Consider the following 16,789-nt stretch of genomic DNA (forward strand, 5'->3'; position numbering starts at 1 on the left):
AATCTTGGACTGACTTTTCATTTGTGCTTAATAAGCGTTCAGAATATTTTCCCAGTTGAATAGCTAGTGTATATTTAGGGAATTCAATAATAAAATCTTAAAAAGAAAAGTAATTAAAGAAGGCAGATCTGCTTGAACATGATTATATAGTATATTCCAAAGCTAAATAAAAATGACTTTGAATTATCTGTACTCCTTTTCCTTTCCCATTAGTCTAAGGAATTATCTTTTACGTCAGCAATTCCATGTGATTTATCATTCATGCAGGGTGTTATTTTTAATTTTATGAATTGGACTTTTAATGTGATTAACCTAAAATTGCTTTGGTATGAAACTAAATTCCTAAACTTGTAAAATTTGAAACTGTCATCAGCCTATTATATGTCAAATTTGACATGTTTTCATTTGTCATTATTTTAAATAACAGCAGTTGAAGTTTATGCATACTCCACATCAATTCCTTCTTCTCAGCAGTCCACCAGCCAAAGAATCCAATTTTAGAGCTGCTAAAAAACTCTTTGGAAGCACCTTTGCATTTCAGTGAGTATGGCTTAGTGTTAAGTGGGGTATGCCTTCACAGTAGTCTTCTGGAAATGTGTGGGGAGGAAGACATTCACTTTCAGTAGTTGGCCATTGACTCTGAGTAGTCACCTTCATAATATTTGACTTGAAAACTCAGAACTTTTAGAGGTCATCATGACTTACTATACTGTGACCATTTTAAAAGATCATTGATTTTCTGATTTTGCTTTTTCCCTTTCTCTTCTGTTTTTTTAGTGGCTCACACATTGAAAACTGGCACTCAATCCTGAGGAATGGTCTGATTGTTGCTTCTAATACGAGACTGCAGGTAAATTTTTGGAATGCTTTAACAAGACTTCATTATGCTTCAGTTTTGAGGTTAAGTAAACAGTCCTGCTTTTAAGTTATTACTTGCAAAAGGACTTTTAAAAATTAAAATTAGAATTTTTAATATGTGTAAGTACATTTTCACAAAATGACAGAAGCAGAATTGATCTTTATGCCATGTGGGAATGAAAAGAAAAAGAAAATTAAAATCTGTGAGAAAACATTAAAATCACACTTTGAACATAAGTAGAAAGAAATTATCATGCACAAAGTAAAACTGTACAAGCATTCTATACATTAATTCAACACACATTTCTTGAGTACTGTGCCTCAGTGTGAGTACTTTTAGAGAAGAAAAAAGGTAGAGCTACGAAGAAGCGAACTGGAGATGGGACACAAAAGAGCCACCTGACACCTACTTTTCAACCTGCAGGAGGGCACATGGAGTTGGCAGGACATCTTGGATGGGGTTGTCATCTTTACCTATATCCTTCATCTCTCACATCCCACTTCTCTCTTACATGACTGATTTCTTCTGATAATGTAAAGGTTAGGGAAATGAGATATTCAACACAACCGCCTGCACTAGATCTCATGATAGGATGACATCAAGATGATAGAGCCGAATGTAAATGTCCCTTAGGGCCCATGTATTGAATTAGTATTCACTTCAAGGTCCTAGAACATAGAGACAATATGTAAGAGGTTTAATTTTTCTGAGTTGTTTCTTAAACCAGTGGAAGAGTTTCAGATAATAAAACACTGTACATTGGAAAATTTAGTGGAGGATAAGAATGGATGACAGAGAGTGTTGCCTAATGAAAATCTGAGAGGTCACTTTGTTTATATACTAGTATGTGAGTCCTAATCAGAATTCCCTTACATGTATTTCTTGAGTGCTGTGCTCAGTACTGAGTACTGAGCTCAGTATTTCAACTGAGCTTTGTTTTGTTTTCAGATTTTAGGTTCATTGAAATAAATAACTACTACAGTACTTTATTATAAATGACACTTTTTATCTCTGGTAGGTTGGGAAACTTTTATCAAGGATTTTTTCTCTGGCTATCATTTTTCATATGCTAACTCATTGTGAATTTTGAGGACAAAGATACTTAATACTACTTTTCAAGTTAGACCTTGGAATAAAAAGAGCTTCATCATTTTATAAGACTTAATGTTCCAACATGAGACTGATTGCTGTCCTTTGTAAAATATTAAGATTTGAAACTGTTGACTGACCCCTCTCCCACGTCTTCCCATTTTAGCTCCATGGTGCAATGTATGGAAGTGGAATCTATCTTAGTCCAATGTCAAGTATATCATTTGGTTACTCAGGTAATATTTCACTTCTAATCTCAAATTTGTTTGGTTTTAATTTTTTTATTGTTATATATTCCACTCACAATTTTCTGTCAAGTGAATGAAGCTTATTCAATATATTTATATTAAAGTCATTTGATAAATGTAAGAAGCAAAAACAAAGCACAAATGTCAGAATGAATTTATAATACTTACCCAAGTATATAAGATAGGATATATGTTTTATCAATTTAAAAAATAACTTTCATTTCATTTTTAAAGTTTTTGTATTTATTTTTTCCACAAATAAAAAGAGAATAGAGTGTGTGTGAAGCATTATGCTGGGCACTGAAGAGGATACAAACGTATCAATCCATTGTTACTGAGTATGGCTCTTTAGCATGTCACCTCTTATCTTTGTACTTTCTTAAAATTGTGTTCTAAAAGAAAATTTCTGTATATGGATATTTGCTGAGTTTTGCTATATGCTGTGTTTAGAGATTCTTTAGAAATATATTGTGCTTGATATTGTATATTTATAATGAGAATCTTCTGGTTCATTTAGAAGTGAGCTCCCTGGTTAGCCTAGAAATTTGATCTAAGTTTGTCATTGAGGAAATTAGGGCCACATAGGTTTCATCCTGACTTTAGAGCTCAACACTGTGGACTAACTATTACCCATTCTATAATACCATTCAGGGTAACATCATTCCATCTGGAAATTCGAGCATTCTTATAATAGGTTTCACAGCAAGTCTGACTTATTCTTAATCCTGTGCTCTAGTGCATTGTAAATTTTAGAAAAAAAATTAATGTCAGTAAAAAGGAGATATTTTAATATATTTTATTAATAATGGTAAAATAAAAAATATGAATTATCTAAATATTATAGATTTTCTGAGCCTTTATTTACTTTTTATTTAAGCCAAAATGATATAATGTTTTACTTTTAAGGACATATTTTGAAATATACATTATGTATGAAAAGAAATTCTAGTAGGGCATCATAGACAAATGAATTGTAGAAACAATGAAAAAAATAAGTTCTTAAAGCATATTAATATCTGTGAGGATTTCCACATGAATGCTTATAAATTATGTATGTTTTCATGTGAGTTTCCAAATCCATCTGAGAATTTACTATCTTAGGATAAAGAGCAAGTTCAATTAATTGTCAAAGTAAATTCACTTCTCAGTTGTGCACCTGTATCTTCTTTGAACTTTTACGTGTGTTTCCTGAAAATGAGGAGGTCTTAGTTTGGGGTGTAGAAAAGCAATTAATCAAGAGATATTGCTATCTTGGTTTTTGTATTTCTAATAAGTTCTCAACAAATATATACATTTTTAATTTATTCATTCATTCTTTTGATTGTTGTTATGTCTGCTCATTTTTCCCTCCAGGCTTACATAACTTCATGCTCCGTGTGAATTTATTAAACCAATTAGCATAAATTTTGTCATTGCAAATCTCCATCCAGTGAAGTTCTAATACTTTAGCAATAAAAAGTAGAACAAAATATATGAGGATAGATGTATCACAGATATATTCTGCTTAGCTACAACTTTTTCACCTCTAAATTCATTTAACAATAGCATAACATATTAGATCACAAACTATTGATACTCTTGACCCTTCAAAAATAAGTTTTATTATAATATTATATACTTCATAAAGGAATTTTGAACAGTATATAAAACTTAGAAGGAAGTAGAAAAATGCACTTATAATCATCCTACTTTTTGACAGCTTCTTGTGAATATTTTGGGAGATTGTCAGGGAAATTATTTTGAAATCAGTTGAAAGCATGTGCTGAAGGGAGCTTGGTAAATTCAAAATGTGGAAGGAATGATCTCCAAATTATCATTAGTTACCTTCTGGTGATGGAATTTGGAGTGATTTCTTCTTTGCGCATTTTTTTTTTATTTCTGGACTATTTTACAATGCTCAGTATAACAATTAACCTATTCTCTTTAAACATAAAGTAATTATGGTTATTTTAAAGAATATAAAATCCACAGGAATGTATAAAGTAACAAGTGAAAATTTTCCCTTCTTTCCTGCAACCTTCCTTAGTGTTTGGTGTATTTCTGTTCAGACTTGTAGAAAATACTTCTGTGTTCATATGTCTGCATGTGTAGTTGGTTTTACTTGTGTGCTCATGTGTGTGATTGTGTGTGCAATATATGATCACATTATATAACTTAAGGAGGTGTCATTCACATGTTGCCTCTATGGTAAGTCTTAATACTCCATGTTATAGGAAAGGATACGTAGGTTTAATAACTGGCTGAAGATTAACCAGGCCTACCTGTCTCATTCCTATGCAAATCTTCCTACTCTTTCAAACACATGTAGCAGGCTGTTTCTTAGTGATGGGAGAGTAAAATTGAAACACTTAAAAGTTGAATTATAATTAGAAATACCAAAAATAAACAACAATAACAAAAACTAATATAATGAAATGCTGAAGTAAAGAAAACTTAAGAAATTGGAAGGTTGTAAGGTAACAAAAAAATGAAAACTAGGATAAAAAAATATAACAAAAAATTAAAAGTGAGCATAAATGCAGAAAACTATTCCAGTTATTACTGTGTAACTTAAGGTGTTAAACAATAATTTTATTATGCTTGTGAATTCTGTGGGTCAGGAGTATGGGACTTGGCTTGGCTGGGTAATTTTTTTTTTTTGCCCCTCATAGTGTCCACTGAGTGATACTCAGCTGGCAGATGGGCTACACTGGAGACTAAAACAGATTTACTTACATGTCTGGTGCCTTGGTGGGGGATGAACTGGACTGTCAACCTAAGCACCTATGTGTAACCTTCCAACATAGAAATCCCTTTTCCATGTTGTGTTTCTTGCCTGACTCTCCAGAGCACATGTCCTGGGAGCACCAGTGGAGGCTGCATGGCTTTTTCCGACCCAGCCTAGGAAGTCACACTGTGGCATTTCCAGCATACTCTACTGGTCTAAGTGGTCACAAGCCCTTCCAGATTCAAGGTTTTGGGGAGTTAGATTCCATCTCTTGATGAAGAATAGCAAGGTCACATTGTAGAAGACCATATGGGGTGGGATATATTGTTGTGTAGCTCTTTGAAAATATTATATGCCGTAATAACACTGAGAAAATAAATGCTAATCAGGATAAGACAGTATGGAGATAAAAAAAAAATAGAATAGCATAGTTCAAAATAAAAAACAGTTAAAACAGTATAAATCAGATTCTAAATTCTATTAAAATAGTACAAAATAAAAAGCTAAAAACAAACAAAAAAAAACAGTTTAAGCAAGTACTATGATTTTCTGCTTCCTCAACTGGTGTATAGGCTCCTTGGATGGATTCATGAAAGGAGCTCCATGAATAGATGTAAAATTTTGCATGTGTGTATTTACATTTGTCGAGGGAGAGAGTCCATAGATTTCATCCAATTCTCGAAGGATACTTGATCTGAAAAAATGTAAGAGTCGCTACATTAAGATGAAGTATTTTCTTCAGTCAATTTTGACAGTTGAGTGTCTAGGAGATAGCAAGCAGAACAGACCTTCTGCATATAATATCCTTTTGTTTTCCCTCAAAATTGCATGTCTAAAATCCTAGGCCTGTTCTGCAACCTGAACCCGCCTACCTCTTCATCTTTTGGGGAATGTCTGACTTAGGGTTAGGTACAAACTATTTGAAGTTTGATAAGCAAGCTTTGCCCAATCTTTTATTGGAACACTGGCAAAATCAACACACATCCCAAACTCTGATATGGTTAGTAGATGAGCATTTTTGAATAAAGTATAGATATCTACCCATTCTAAAACAGATATGGATTTGAGGTTTTTTTTAAATCTTTCACTGTAAGAAATCATGGCATTAACAAATAAAACTAAGCCTTGTGAATAGCACGAGCAAAGGAACTTATGTAATTTTCCTTACTTAAGAAGAAATAATAAATTCTACACAGAATTTTGTCTGATGCAATCAAACATTGCTTAAAGTTGAATTTTGCACTATAGATGGATTGTATTTTGTGATGCTTTCAGGGATGAATAAGAAGCAGAAGGTGTCAGCCAAGGATGAGCCAGCTTCAAGCAGCAAAAGCAGCAATGCATCACAGGTGGCGTAGCAAATTGAATGACTGTGTCTGATTAGTAGCCTTATTAGCCAGCAGGACGTTAATGAATACTCAGATATTTTAAATCTGCAAGACTATTTTAAGGGTTGTTACTTATAAAGGAATGAAACTTACTGTAAAATATGATGACCTAATTGCCTTAATTCAATAAATATTCAATGAGTATTTATTTTTTGTTGAATATTTATTGAGCTCCTGCTGGATGCCAGAGATGTTCTAGGCATTGGGTATACAGTGATGATCAAAAATAGACAAACATTTCTGTCCTCTTGGAGGCTACATTCTAGCAATGGATATAGGCAAATTAAATAAGTGTTTAGATAAGTGATTGGATAGATAGATTATAAATAGAAGATAAAGAGATAGCTAGATTAGATAGAGAGAAAAACAGATGGATAATATGCTATGTGGTGGTAAATATTATGAAGAAAATTCAGGGAAAAAGGACGGAGAATACCATGGGGTGGAGGTGGGGGTAAAATGAGATGAATGTTCAATGGGAGGTCAGGAAAGGATTTACTGAGAAGGTACATTCAAGTAAAGACCTGTAAGTAGCAAGTGCATGAGCCAGGTGGCTCTCTTAGAGAAAGAACATTCCAAGCAGAAAGACAGCAAGTGTAAGTCTATTGTTTTTCCATAGAAAACAGACATACTCTGGGGAAACTGAAATCTAACTGATTTTGTGGCTTTAATGAAAAATTAAAAAAATCTTAAAAAATAAAACTTCCTACATGAGATGTTTCTGAAATCCATGTGGCCTAGTAAATGAAGCTATAAAAATGGGGTGGTTTTGGATAGTTTGATGATCTGGAATAACATATTTTAGTGTTGAAAAGATATTGCAAATTTAATTTTGTTTACCTTGAAATAAAGATGCCCGGCTTCCAGTAAAAATAAATTTGAATTCAAATTATATGTTGTGAGACTGTTAAACTCTAATTCAGCAATATTTTTAGTTCACTCATCTTGAGAGTGATTTAATAATAATGATGTACAGAAATTAAATGATGCAGCAAATATAGCTTGATATTAAGAGAGAGCACAAGGATATTACTGCTGACTACCCCTAGTCTGGATAGGCTTTTTTGAAAAGCTGCACTCATCTTAGTGACTCTGATTTTTTAACAATGAACATTTTTTTCACTTAATTGACTGCCCTATTTGTACTCTAATTTTTAAAATTCTTTTGGAATTTAGTCACAGAAAAAAGGACAGCAATCTCAGTTCCTGCAAAGCCGTAACTTAAAATGCATAGCCTTATGTGAAGGTAAGTTGAAAGTTTTACGAACCTCATAGCATTAGTTTTCTATCTTATCTCTATCTTATCTGTATTTAAGAATTCAAGTATATTTCCAGATAGTCATAATGGAATAGTGACAGCATTGTTTGCTATGACCATTTCTAAGTACACAAATGGAAAATGGGTACAGTAGAGATCATAAAGGTAAAACCAAAGAACAGACTTGGCAAGAATTCAAACAGTGCTATATTTTATTCTTGGCAGATATTTAGTATAGTGTTATAATTATATATATAATTATAAAGAGTAATTATATCTTTCTGACCAAGCATTCTGACCAATGCTTATCACATTTTTTAATATGCCCCTTCCTCTTTAAGTTGGTTTTTAAATATATAATACCATGAAAAATTGGAAAGATGAATCCAGGACTAAAAAGACCCAGTAGGTTTTTCTGTTTCTCCACTAAAATTATTCTTCTGTTCAGAAATTAAGACAAAAATAATTGACAGGTGATGTGCAAGATCATATACTTTTCTTTGTTCTTGCTTTAAAATCTACCTTTGGCTAAAAATTCCTTTGTTCTTCTTTGGTTAAGAATTTCAGCTGCCGCTGTAGCTGTCTTTTAAGTTTTAACAATTGATAATTACATAGGATACTAGTTTTCTTCCTACATATTTCCCAAGTCACAGAGCCTGTTTGTTTTTGATAATATACAAGTGATTTTCTTCCTGTTGTTCTTGTTTTTCTAATCATTTTTACATGCCCTTTCATGTTTTTATTTACATTTCTTGATAGCGAATAAGAGTGGACATTTTCCATGCATTCACAGATGCATGTATTTTTCCTTTTCGATTTTTAAGAGACAGAATACACTAACTTGGAATGGACTAGGATTCCTTTAGACTAAAATAATTTTTTAATTTTATCTTCTAATTACAGTGATCACCTCACCTGATCTGCACAAACATGGAGAGATATGGGTGGTCCCAAATACTGATCATGTCTGTACACGATTCTTTTTTGTGTAAGTAGCGGTGTTCAAATTAGTATATTTCTGCTCTGTCTTCTCTAGAAATGAGGGATTAGGTACTATATTATTATTTGGTCATTTTAGCTGTCAAAATACAACAAACAGGTAATTTAGTTTATCATCAACTTAGTGTTTTTGTTTTATTTTCAATAGGCTGTAAAATTAAATACTGTTAACTCAGAAGAAATGAAGGAAACTCTTTAACCATTGATCTGTGTGTGTATGTGTGTATATGTGAGAGTATACATGTATATGTGTGCATGTATGTACATACAAACACATATATACGTTTTATTAATAGATTTTAAACATATCAGAATTGGGAATGAAGAAAACAATGAGAAGGTTCTGCGCCTATTAAAGGTTGTTCTACATTCCATATAATCTGGGCTGGCAATAAAGGACATGCTGATGTGGATTTCTTGGCATAGCTGTATCATAAGACCCAAAAAACATTTTTCATTCCTAAATAATGAGTGCAGTAGACTTGTCTGATTTTCTTCCCACCCTTAATCCCCAATCGTTTCCCTATGCTTGTTCCCTACCTCATCCTTGACCCTGTCACTTGAAAGGACATCAGGAAAGGGTTGAGGATATCTGTTTTGTATTTTATGTACTTTTCAAAATAGAAGCTGAAACTTGAACTAGCTTGCATTATAAGGCATGTCAAAATGACTGCTTCAAGATGATTGCTTCAAAATATTGTGTATCCATATTCCTCTGTGCTTTCATCATTGTTTGATCTATTAGCTTATCGGCAGACAATTCACAATGAAAATTTTATGAGCTGCCTGATTTTCTTTTGGATCAGATGGAAACTGTTCCTTTCTTACAATATGCACTTATTGGCTATAGATTCCTTTCTTAATGATGAGTAAGCAATTGAAAGTGCCACACTTTGAGTCAGGCAGTCTGAATCCCAACCCACCAGTTATTAGTAAGGTGACACTTGCCAAGTTACATAACATCTTTAAACTTCATCTATATAATGAAAATAACATACCTACCTGTATCAGTCAGAATCTAAACAGGAAGCAGATATTCCACACATATTATGATACTTTGTATTTTCTACAATTAAATAACTTAGAGATGTGTGGGTATAGAGGAACCAGAGGTCTAGTATAGAACCCTGGATCTAGTAACATCAGATTTGTTACATCTCTAGGCCGAAAAGGGCAAGGGGAAGCAGCAGTTCCTAGCACCCTGGTAGAAAAGTTCATTCCAGTTCAGATGCTTTGAAAGGAGCCATAGCCTTGAATTGAAGGAGTTAGGCAGTCCAAGGTGCCCTTGGAAGGTTGAATACCCGGACCGCACCCTACTGTCATTCTTCTGCTGGGACTCCCCGTTGGCCAAAACCTACCAGAGCTAGAGGACAGGGGAGCATGTTAACAGAGACAGAGTCCATCCAGGTGAGCCTCCTGGGGAACAATGCAAAGTGAAGAAGGGTTCCAAGTGGATTTGGAGGCTTCACGGGAAGCTGTCGGACACGTTACTTTTTAAGTTGTTATGAGAGTTAATTAAACTCAACACCAGTTTCCACTGAAAGGCATTTGTTATGTATTTAATTTCCCTCCTTCTTGACCATCTTGACTGTTACATGCTGTTAGAACCTTGGCCTTCCAAAAGAGACCTACAGGCACAAAGTTATTTCATTGGGTGACCCTGAGATTTTGAACAAAGTAACTCTAAAGTCCTTTCCTTGGCCTGTCTTCTAATTAAGTTAATCTATTCCTTTTAACTTCTTGCTAAAATTCAAACTTACTGAGCTAAATAAACAACCTTTGTTAGTTAAGAAGGCAATAGCCATTTCTAATGTTTTTTCTTTGAAATTATACATAAATCTTTAGGGGTATATGTGTGATGTGTGTGTGTGTGCGTGTGTGCATTTGTGTGTGTGTTTGCTGTAGAGAAAGATGTCTGCATTTCATTCTCAGAACTAAAAATAAGGAAAGACCATCTGAAGAAAACAGAAGAAAATACTGTCAGTACAATGAGATACTTTCCAAATAATACAAAGGAAAATTCTCTTATAATAATGATTTTCATTGCTTTATAAACACAGGTGAGATTTCATCCTTTCTCTCTGCACCCCTAGGAGAGAAGAGAATAATTAAGGAAAATTGATAAAATTCAAAACACATCAGAAGACGACTCCATTTGCTAATCACTGTACATTCTATAATTACAACCACCAGTTTCTTTCTTTATAAAATACATGATCACAGAATTCTTCTAGTGGTATATCTCCCTGTTGAGTGGTAACATCTAAGAAAAGAATAAGTTGATGAGAGTGAAGTGAATTATCACAAATATAAATTATCAGACAGAAACAATTTCTGTTTTTTTTGTTATTCTGATTCATTTTGCATTGTTTGATGCCTGCTGACATTAGAAGCTTGGCCTGATGACTAGAATATAAATTAATGTGGCTCATTTTTTTTATGTTATTAAGTGATAGTATTAAAAGTTAAAATAATTTACATGCTAATCTTATTCCCAGAGTGAAAATTGAGATTGCTGTATCAGAAAAAAATTGAAAGTAAAATTTTAGAGTAGGTATTACTTAGAGAAAAAAAGAGTAGGAGAATGAGTAGTTTGGAAAAAAAGTTGGGAGAAATTCCAAAGTGAGTAAACTTAAGTGTAAATGCTTCTGGCAAAATTTAATAGTTCAGATATTCTGAACAGATTCTAGCCAATTTCTAGCATCTAGAAATTGTTGATAGAGTCTGGTTTCATTACTGACCTTGAGATACATTTATACAAGGACAACTTTAAAAAGGCCCATATGTAAAAATAACACAACTGTTTTAAGAAGAGCCAGAAGCTGGACTCAAAAAGGAGGATATGAAAACCAAATATAAATTGTGTTCCAGTGATATACAACAAGAATGTTTACTACAAAATGAATGAAAAAATTTTAGAGTTGAATGTGAAAACTTATCATTGGTATTCTTCACAAGTAGAATAAAATAATAAAATCCAAGAGAAGGTAACTGATGATTTTGCAAGTTAATAGAATTGATATCTAGTGCAATGGACTCATATGCTACTCCAGTCCCTGCTGCTACCACCACTGCCATAGTAAGCAACACGTAAGGGCTTCCTAAGCTGTCTGGGAACCAAGGAAAGGTTAAGAACCATCAGTTCTGCTTATCCTACTTATTTGATGTAAAATCTACGTGTTTAATGCTTTAATGTTTCTTTGGTTTAGAGTAGGCATATCTGAAAATGAATTCCATATTTTTCTATTAAATAAATTTAAGGTATATATACCTCTTTCTCAAAACATTTCAGGCAGTTCAGAAATGTAAGAACCAATTAAGAACCAAATAAAATAGACCATCTGCAGAAAATAAGACTGAGTATTTTTCAGGTTCTTAAGTCAAGCAGATCACAGTGGTAAATAAATTTCAGAAATTCCTTTCTAAAATCTATTTTATCTTTCAAGGTCTGGTTCAAATATCCCCTCTTCCATGAAGCCTCAAATTGAAATTAATCTCTCTTCTGGTGTTCGTACAGCTAATTGCAAAACTGCTGTTGAAAATTCAGTTTATTCATTATATCTGATTCTTCCACTAGGCTATAAACTCCTAAAGGGCAGACTCCTTCCCCTGTCTTTTTCTACCCTGTGTTCCCTGCAGCATCGTGCACAGTACCTTTCACATAGCCATTTGTCAGTAAATGTTTAATGAATGAACAAAAGCAAAGGCAAAAGGGAAATATTTCAGATTAGATTTTTTTTATTTTATGATTAAAACAAAGTTTTGCGATTTATCTAAAGAGGCAGATACAAGAAACATTTATAAGACAGGAACTGTATATTGGCCTGTACATGACATAAGACATGATGTCTTTAATCATGATTTTGCAAAAGATAAACAGTGTTCTATCAGGCACATAGTGAAGTGAAAACCTATTTATAATGTAGAAGACAAAACATTCAGTCATGACTCAGTGAAGGCATTTCTTTTTGACATCAAGCTGATACAATCAGGGAACTTTGCTTTATCCCCAGTCTATAATAAATCCAATTTCTCTGTCTCCATCTCAGATCTCTTTCTGAGATTGGAACTGTCACATCGCTAGTCTGCTTAAAACTTTAACAGCTCCTTCCTACCTATAAGATAAAGATCAGAGCTCCTTTACAAAATGAACCAACTCCTCATCCCTTTGTCGTTTCTTCATACCACTGCAGTGAGATCCAATCCACAGACTCGTCACTCACAATTTCTTATCACCACCAGCTCTTATTTGGATTTTGTGCTTCACAACCTGAACTTATGCTGTGATTTTCACACTTGCATGCTTTTGCTCTTTACTTTCTCCATTAAGCTGGGATTCCCTCCTCCACTCCATCCTCTTGCATCTATTTACCTAATTTCCACTCCAGTTTTAAGTCTTACCACAGGCCTTCCCTCCTCCCACAAGCTTCCCTTGACTCCTTTGTGCTACTCCATTGTGTTACTGTATAAAACCCTGGGCAGTTTTTTATCATTGCATTTTTCATTTTTATGTATGGTCTTCTCCCTTACTCTGTATACTGATCAAAGTCAGGAACGATATGACTCATTTTTCTTTGTGTACTAGCATAATGCTTGCCAATTAGACAGGAATGAATGAAATGCCTACATTTATAACTTCTTGATGGATATTTCCACTCAGAAAAATCTCCTAATACCTTAAAATCAATGTGTATTAAATGGAACCAATTATCCAAATCCCCTAAATAAATTTCAACATCCTCAGTCTATGCAACAATTTCACACATCCGAAATTTGAAACCTGAGTTGTAGTTATAGTTTTTAATAGATAGTAGGGTCAGAAAAAAGATTGTAGTGGGTTTAAGAAACACTGGAAAGTAAAGTTATAATGTATTATAGACTGCCTTAGTGTGTCAGGCTGCTATGACAAATACCACACATTGTGTTGGCTTGAACAATGGGAGTTTATTGTCTCATGGTACTGGCGGCTGGAAGGCTTGCTTCCTCCTGGTGTAGGTAGAGATCCTTGGCTAGTCTTGTCTGTCTCACGTCACATGGCAATGTCCTCTGTTTTCTTTTCTGGATTCTGTTCACTTCTGGCTTCTGGTTCTTCCCCATGGCATTCTCTCACTATGTCCAAATTTCTTCTGTTTATAAAGGACTCCAGAATGAGGGATTAAGGCCCACCCTCATTCAGTTGAACAACACCTTAACTAAAATAACTTCTTGAAGAGATCCAATTTACAGTGGGCTCACACTCAGGGGAATGTGGATTAAGACCAAGAACTGGGGGACATAATTCAATCCACCACATAGACTAATCTTACTCAAAGGCCAACTTTAAATTGAAGAGAAAAGAGATGGTAGTATGTAGCCTGGTTATCAGTTGATCTGAGCATATCTTATTCAACTCTGAGTCCGAAGCATATGAAAGAGCAGGTATCTTGAATGTACCAAAAATGCAATATAGAACAAACATAAATGCCTATTAGGAAATTTAGGGTAAGGACACATGTGGACTGGCATCTGAAACTGGGAAGTCATGAAGAACCAAAACAGTTCTAAGACCTGCCACTCCCCCACTTCTCTTACAGCACTAGGATTTTTAGTTTACCTTCTCATTTCCTTTTTTTTTTTGTCAATCCTTTTGATTTTATCTTCAATAATTTAAATCCTAGAAGGAGTTAGTCTGATGGCTTGGAAAATCTCCATTAATCTCCTTGGGCTCAAGTCGTCAAACTAGGCTACCTCCCTAGCCTTTACTCAGGATTAGGGATAGCTTAGTTTACTCTTGGTCCAATAACCAGCCTTACAAATTTTTACTTGCCCTATAAAATACACCTTTATACAGTTTGCCACAAATGCCTGATTAAATTTGGACAATTCCAAAGTATGTTCACTTACTGCATTCTCTGGTTCATAATAGGGCACTTAACTTTGACCTTCTGAGAAAATCTTTATAACTGGGCCATGTGCCACTTATCCCATTCTTCTCCTTACAAGAAGGTTTCACTATTGGAGTGTCATGTATATATGTAATATATATTATATATAATATAGACATGTATAATATAATTATGCTTCAATATTAGTCTAGGTAAATTGAAATTTGTTGAGTATATCCAAAAGAGCATACTTTTATGGTAAACATTAACCAAGTTGACAGGCAGCTATGAATCATTCATTAGGAATTTAGACTTGATATAAATGCAGTTGTCACTAAGTGTTTAAGCAATGGATTATGTAAGAAGCTAAATTCTCATTGCTATATGTCATCTGTTTCACTTTCCTGCATTGTGTTCTTTCAGGAGTATTTAAGTATGGTATGGAAAAGGCAGTGGCGCACATTAATCTTTGAGACACTATGCTTGCACCCCTGGTTATCTATTTTAAAGTAATTACCACATCTCTAAAGCTTCTGTCTTGAAGCTATTTTATGATGTAAAATGAATTCATCACCTATTCCATTCTGAATATTACCATGGAAGTTTAAAAATTCATTCTTGGGAAATTCTTATTGCACAAGCAAGTCTATTTGAGGAAATGAATTATCATCTAAAATGTAACTGCTGTCCTTTAATGTTATACTCTCACTTCTGTTGTTTAGCTCAAGTTTGCAGACTTGCATTCTTAAGTGAAGTACCAGCATAAATAAGAGTATGTTATCATCAAACTAAATTGAGCAACTATTGATAAGAAAAAATGCAGCATTGATTAAACAGAATAACAGTTAGAAGATGGGCATGGCAAAAGAGTTGGTAGAAAGTAAAATAATTGATAAGAGTGTCACCAATCAGAAAATAAATAAATAAATGATTGAAATCGGAGTGGTGTTAAAGGGTCCAGTATGTAGGAAACATAATGTTGAAATTGGTGTATTCTTTCACAGTAGACTATGTAACAGCTGTTGTAGGAAATGCCAAGGACCCTGGGTTGCTTCCTGCAACTCAGGCAATGCTTTGTGTGGGGATAAAGAAGTTAAAATTCAAAGGCATGAAGTAGAACAGTGGGCTTACTATATAAAACTGAAAAATAATTATCTTTTGCTTTTTATTCTCTTAGGCTATATTTTAGGTATCAGATAGCATTTCTAAACCATTTTAAATGCGGTCATCTTTATGAATGTTCTTATGTTTCTATGTTTTGTGTTTTAGTTATGAAGATGGCCAAATTGGAGATGCGAATATTAACACACAAGAAGGAGGCATTCACAAAGAGATCCTTCGAGTAATTGGTAATCAAACTGCTACTGGTTAAAGGACCACCATTTAATTAACTTGATTTGAAAGCCTTCCTCGGGTTCAAAGCTGGATTTTGAACTGAAGAAGATGATAAAAATAATTTATTATTATTATAAACAAAATTAACCCTTTGAATACTGATTTTTTTTCTTAGTATTTTCAAGTATCTCATTAAATAACTAAAATTTATCAATTGTAGGGTTATGGAATCTAGTAATAAAATACAACAGCACTTAAACTGAAGTTGGGGTTGCTCACAATAAACAGATTTTAAAAACAGTTTTGTGCTGATATTTTTATATTAAACTCTTTGATTGGACATTTGGTATTATATACCGACATTTTAGGTTACCAAAATAGAACTGAGAACATTTCATAATGTCATCTACATCTATAAGATACTTTGCAATAAGTATATTGTTTGCACATTCTGATGTGCTATATTATTAGTGGTATGAACGTTTTGGGAGGGATGTTCCCTATTCTGTTATTTTTCCTTATATAAAAACAACTAAGTTTTAGAAGCACTGCTTTCCCCAAAAGTATGTATGTTTTGACAGTAGAGATGTGCAGTTCCACAATCCTTATCCTCATTCGGCAGAAAGAAGATAATATTCAGTTGGCAGTAATTCTAGATATGAGTCACCATTCATTGGGATACCGTAAGCTTTTCACGGAAAATATTTGTAAACAACTTATTTATTTATTTATTTATTTAGAGAAATGTCCCATCAGTTAAAATTCAACCCTTTTAAAATGTTATCTTAAAATCATCATTTGGGGAACCTAGATGCCCCTGGTGAACTAAATCTGTATTCAAATAATCATATGTTTAAAAGAAAGGCCTCAGAATTTAAACATATATATTTTTTATTTCTTACAATGGAACATTTTTTTAACTTACTTATACCACACCAGCATTTTTATAGTTTTTCATTTAATATCTCTGCTTAGTTTTTTTTCATATTGAGAAAGAAGATAAACTTTCAAGCTTCTTTTATATTAAAAGAACACAAGCAAG

At 33.6% G+C, this 16,789-nt stretch overlaps 1 protein-coding gene across 1 annotated transcript in view; it reads left to right on the forward strand.

Moving 5' to 3' along the window:
• The window catches only part of PARP8 (poly(ADP-ribose) polymerase family member 8), a 215,756-nt gene extending 199,711 nt beyond the window's left edge, over positions 1–16,045 (forward strand). Inside the window, exons 21-27 of the mRNA XM_037799282.1 lie at positions 428–540; positions 778–850; positions 2,115–2,184; positions 6,179–6,252; positions 7,468–7,537; positions 8,453–8,537; positions 15,682–16,045. Coding sequence (XP_037655210.1) covers positions 428–540; positions 778–850; positions 2,115–2,184; positions 6,179–6,252; positions 7,468–7,537; positions 8,453–8,537; positions 15,682–15,784 — 588 coding nt within the window. The 3' untranslated portion in view covers positions 15,785–16,045. The remainder of the gene's footprint in view (positions 1–427; positions 541–777; positions 851–2,114; positions 2,185–6,178; positions 6,253–7,467; positions 7,538–8,452; positions 8,538–15,681) is intronic.
• The last annotated feature ends 744 nt before the right edge of the window (positions 16,046–16,789 follow it).

This window comes from Choloepus didactylus, chromosome 11 (genome assembly GCF_015220235.1).
Source record: "Choloepus didactylus isolate mChoDid1 chromosome 11, mChoDid1.pri, whole genome shotgun sequence".
NCBI classification, from domain to species: Eukaryota; Metazoa; Chordata; class Mammalia; order Pilosa; family Megalonychidae; genus Choloepus; species Choloepus didactylus.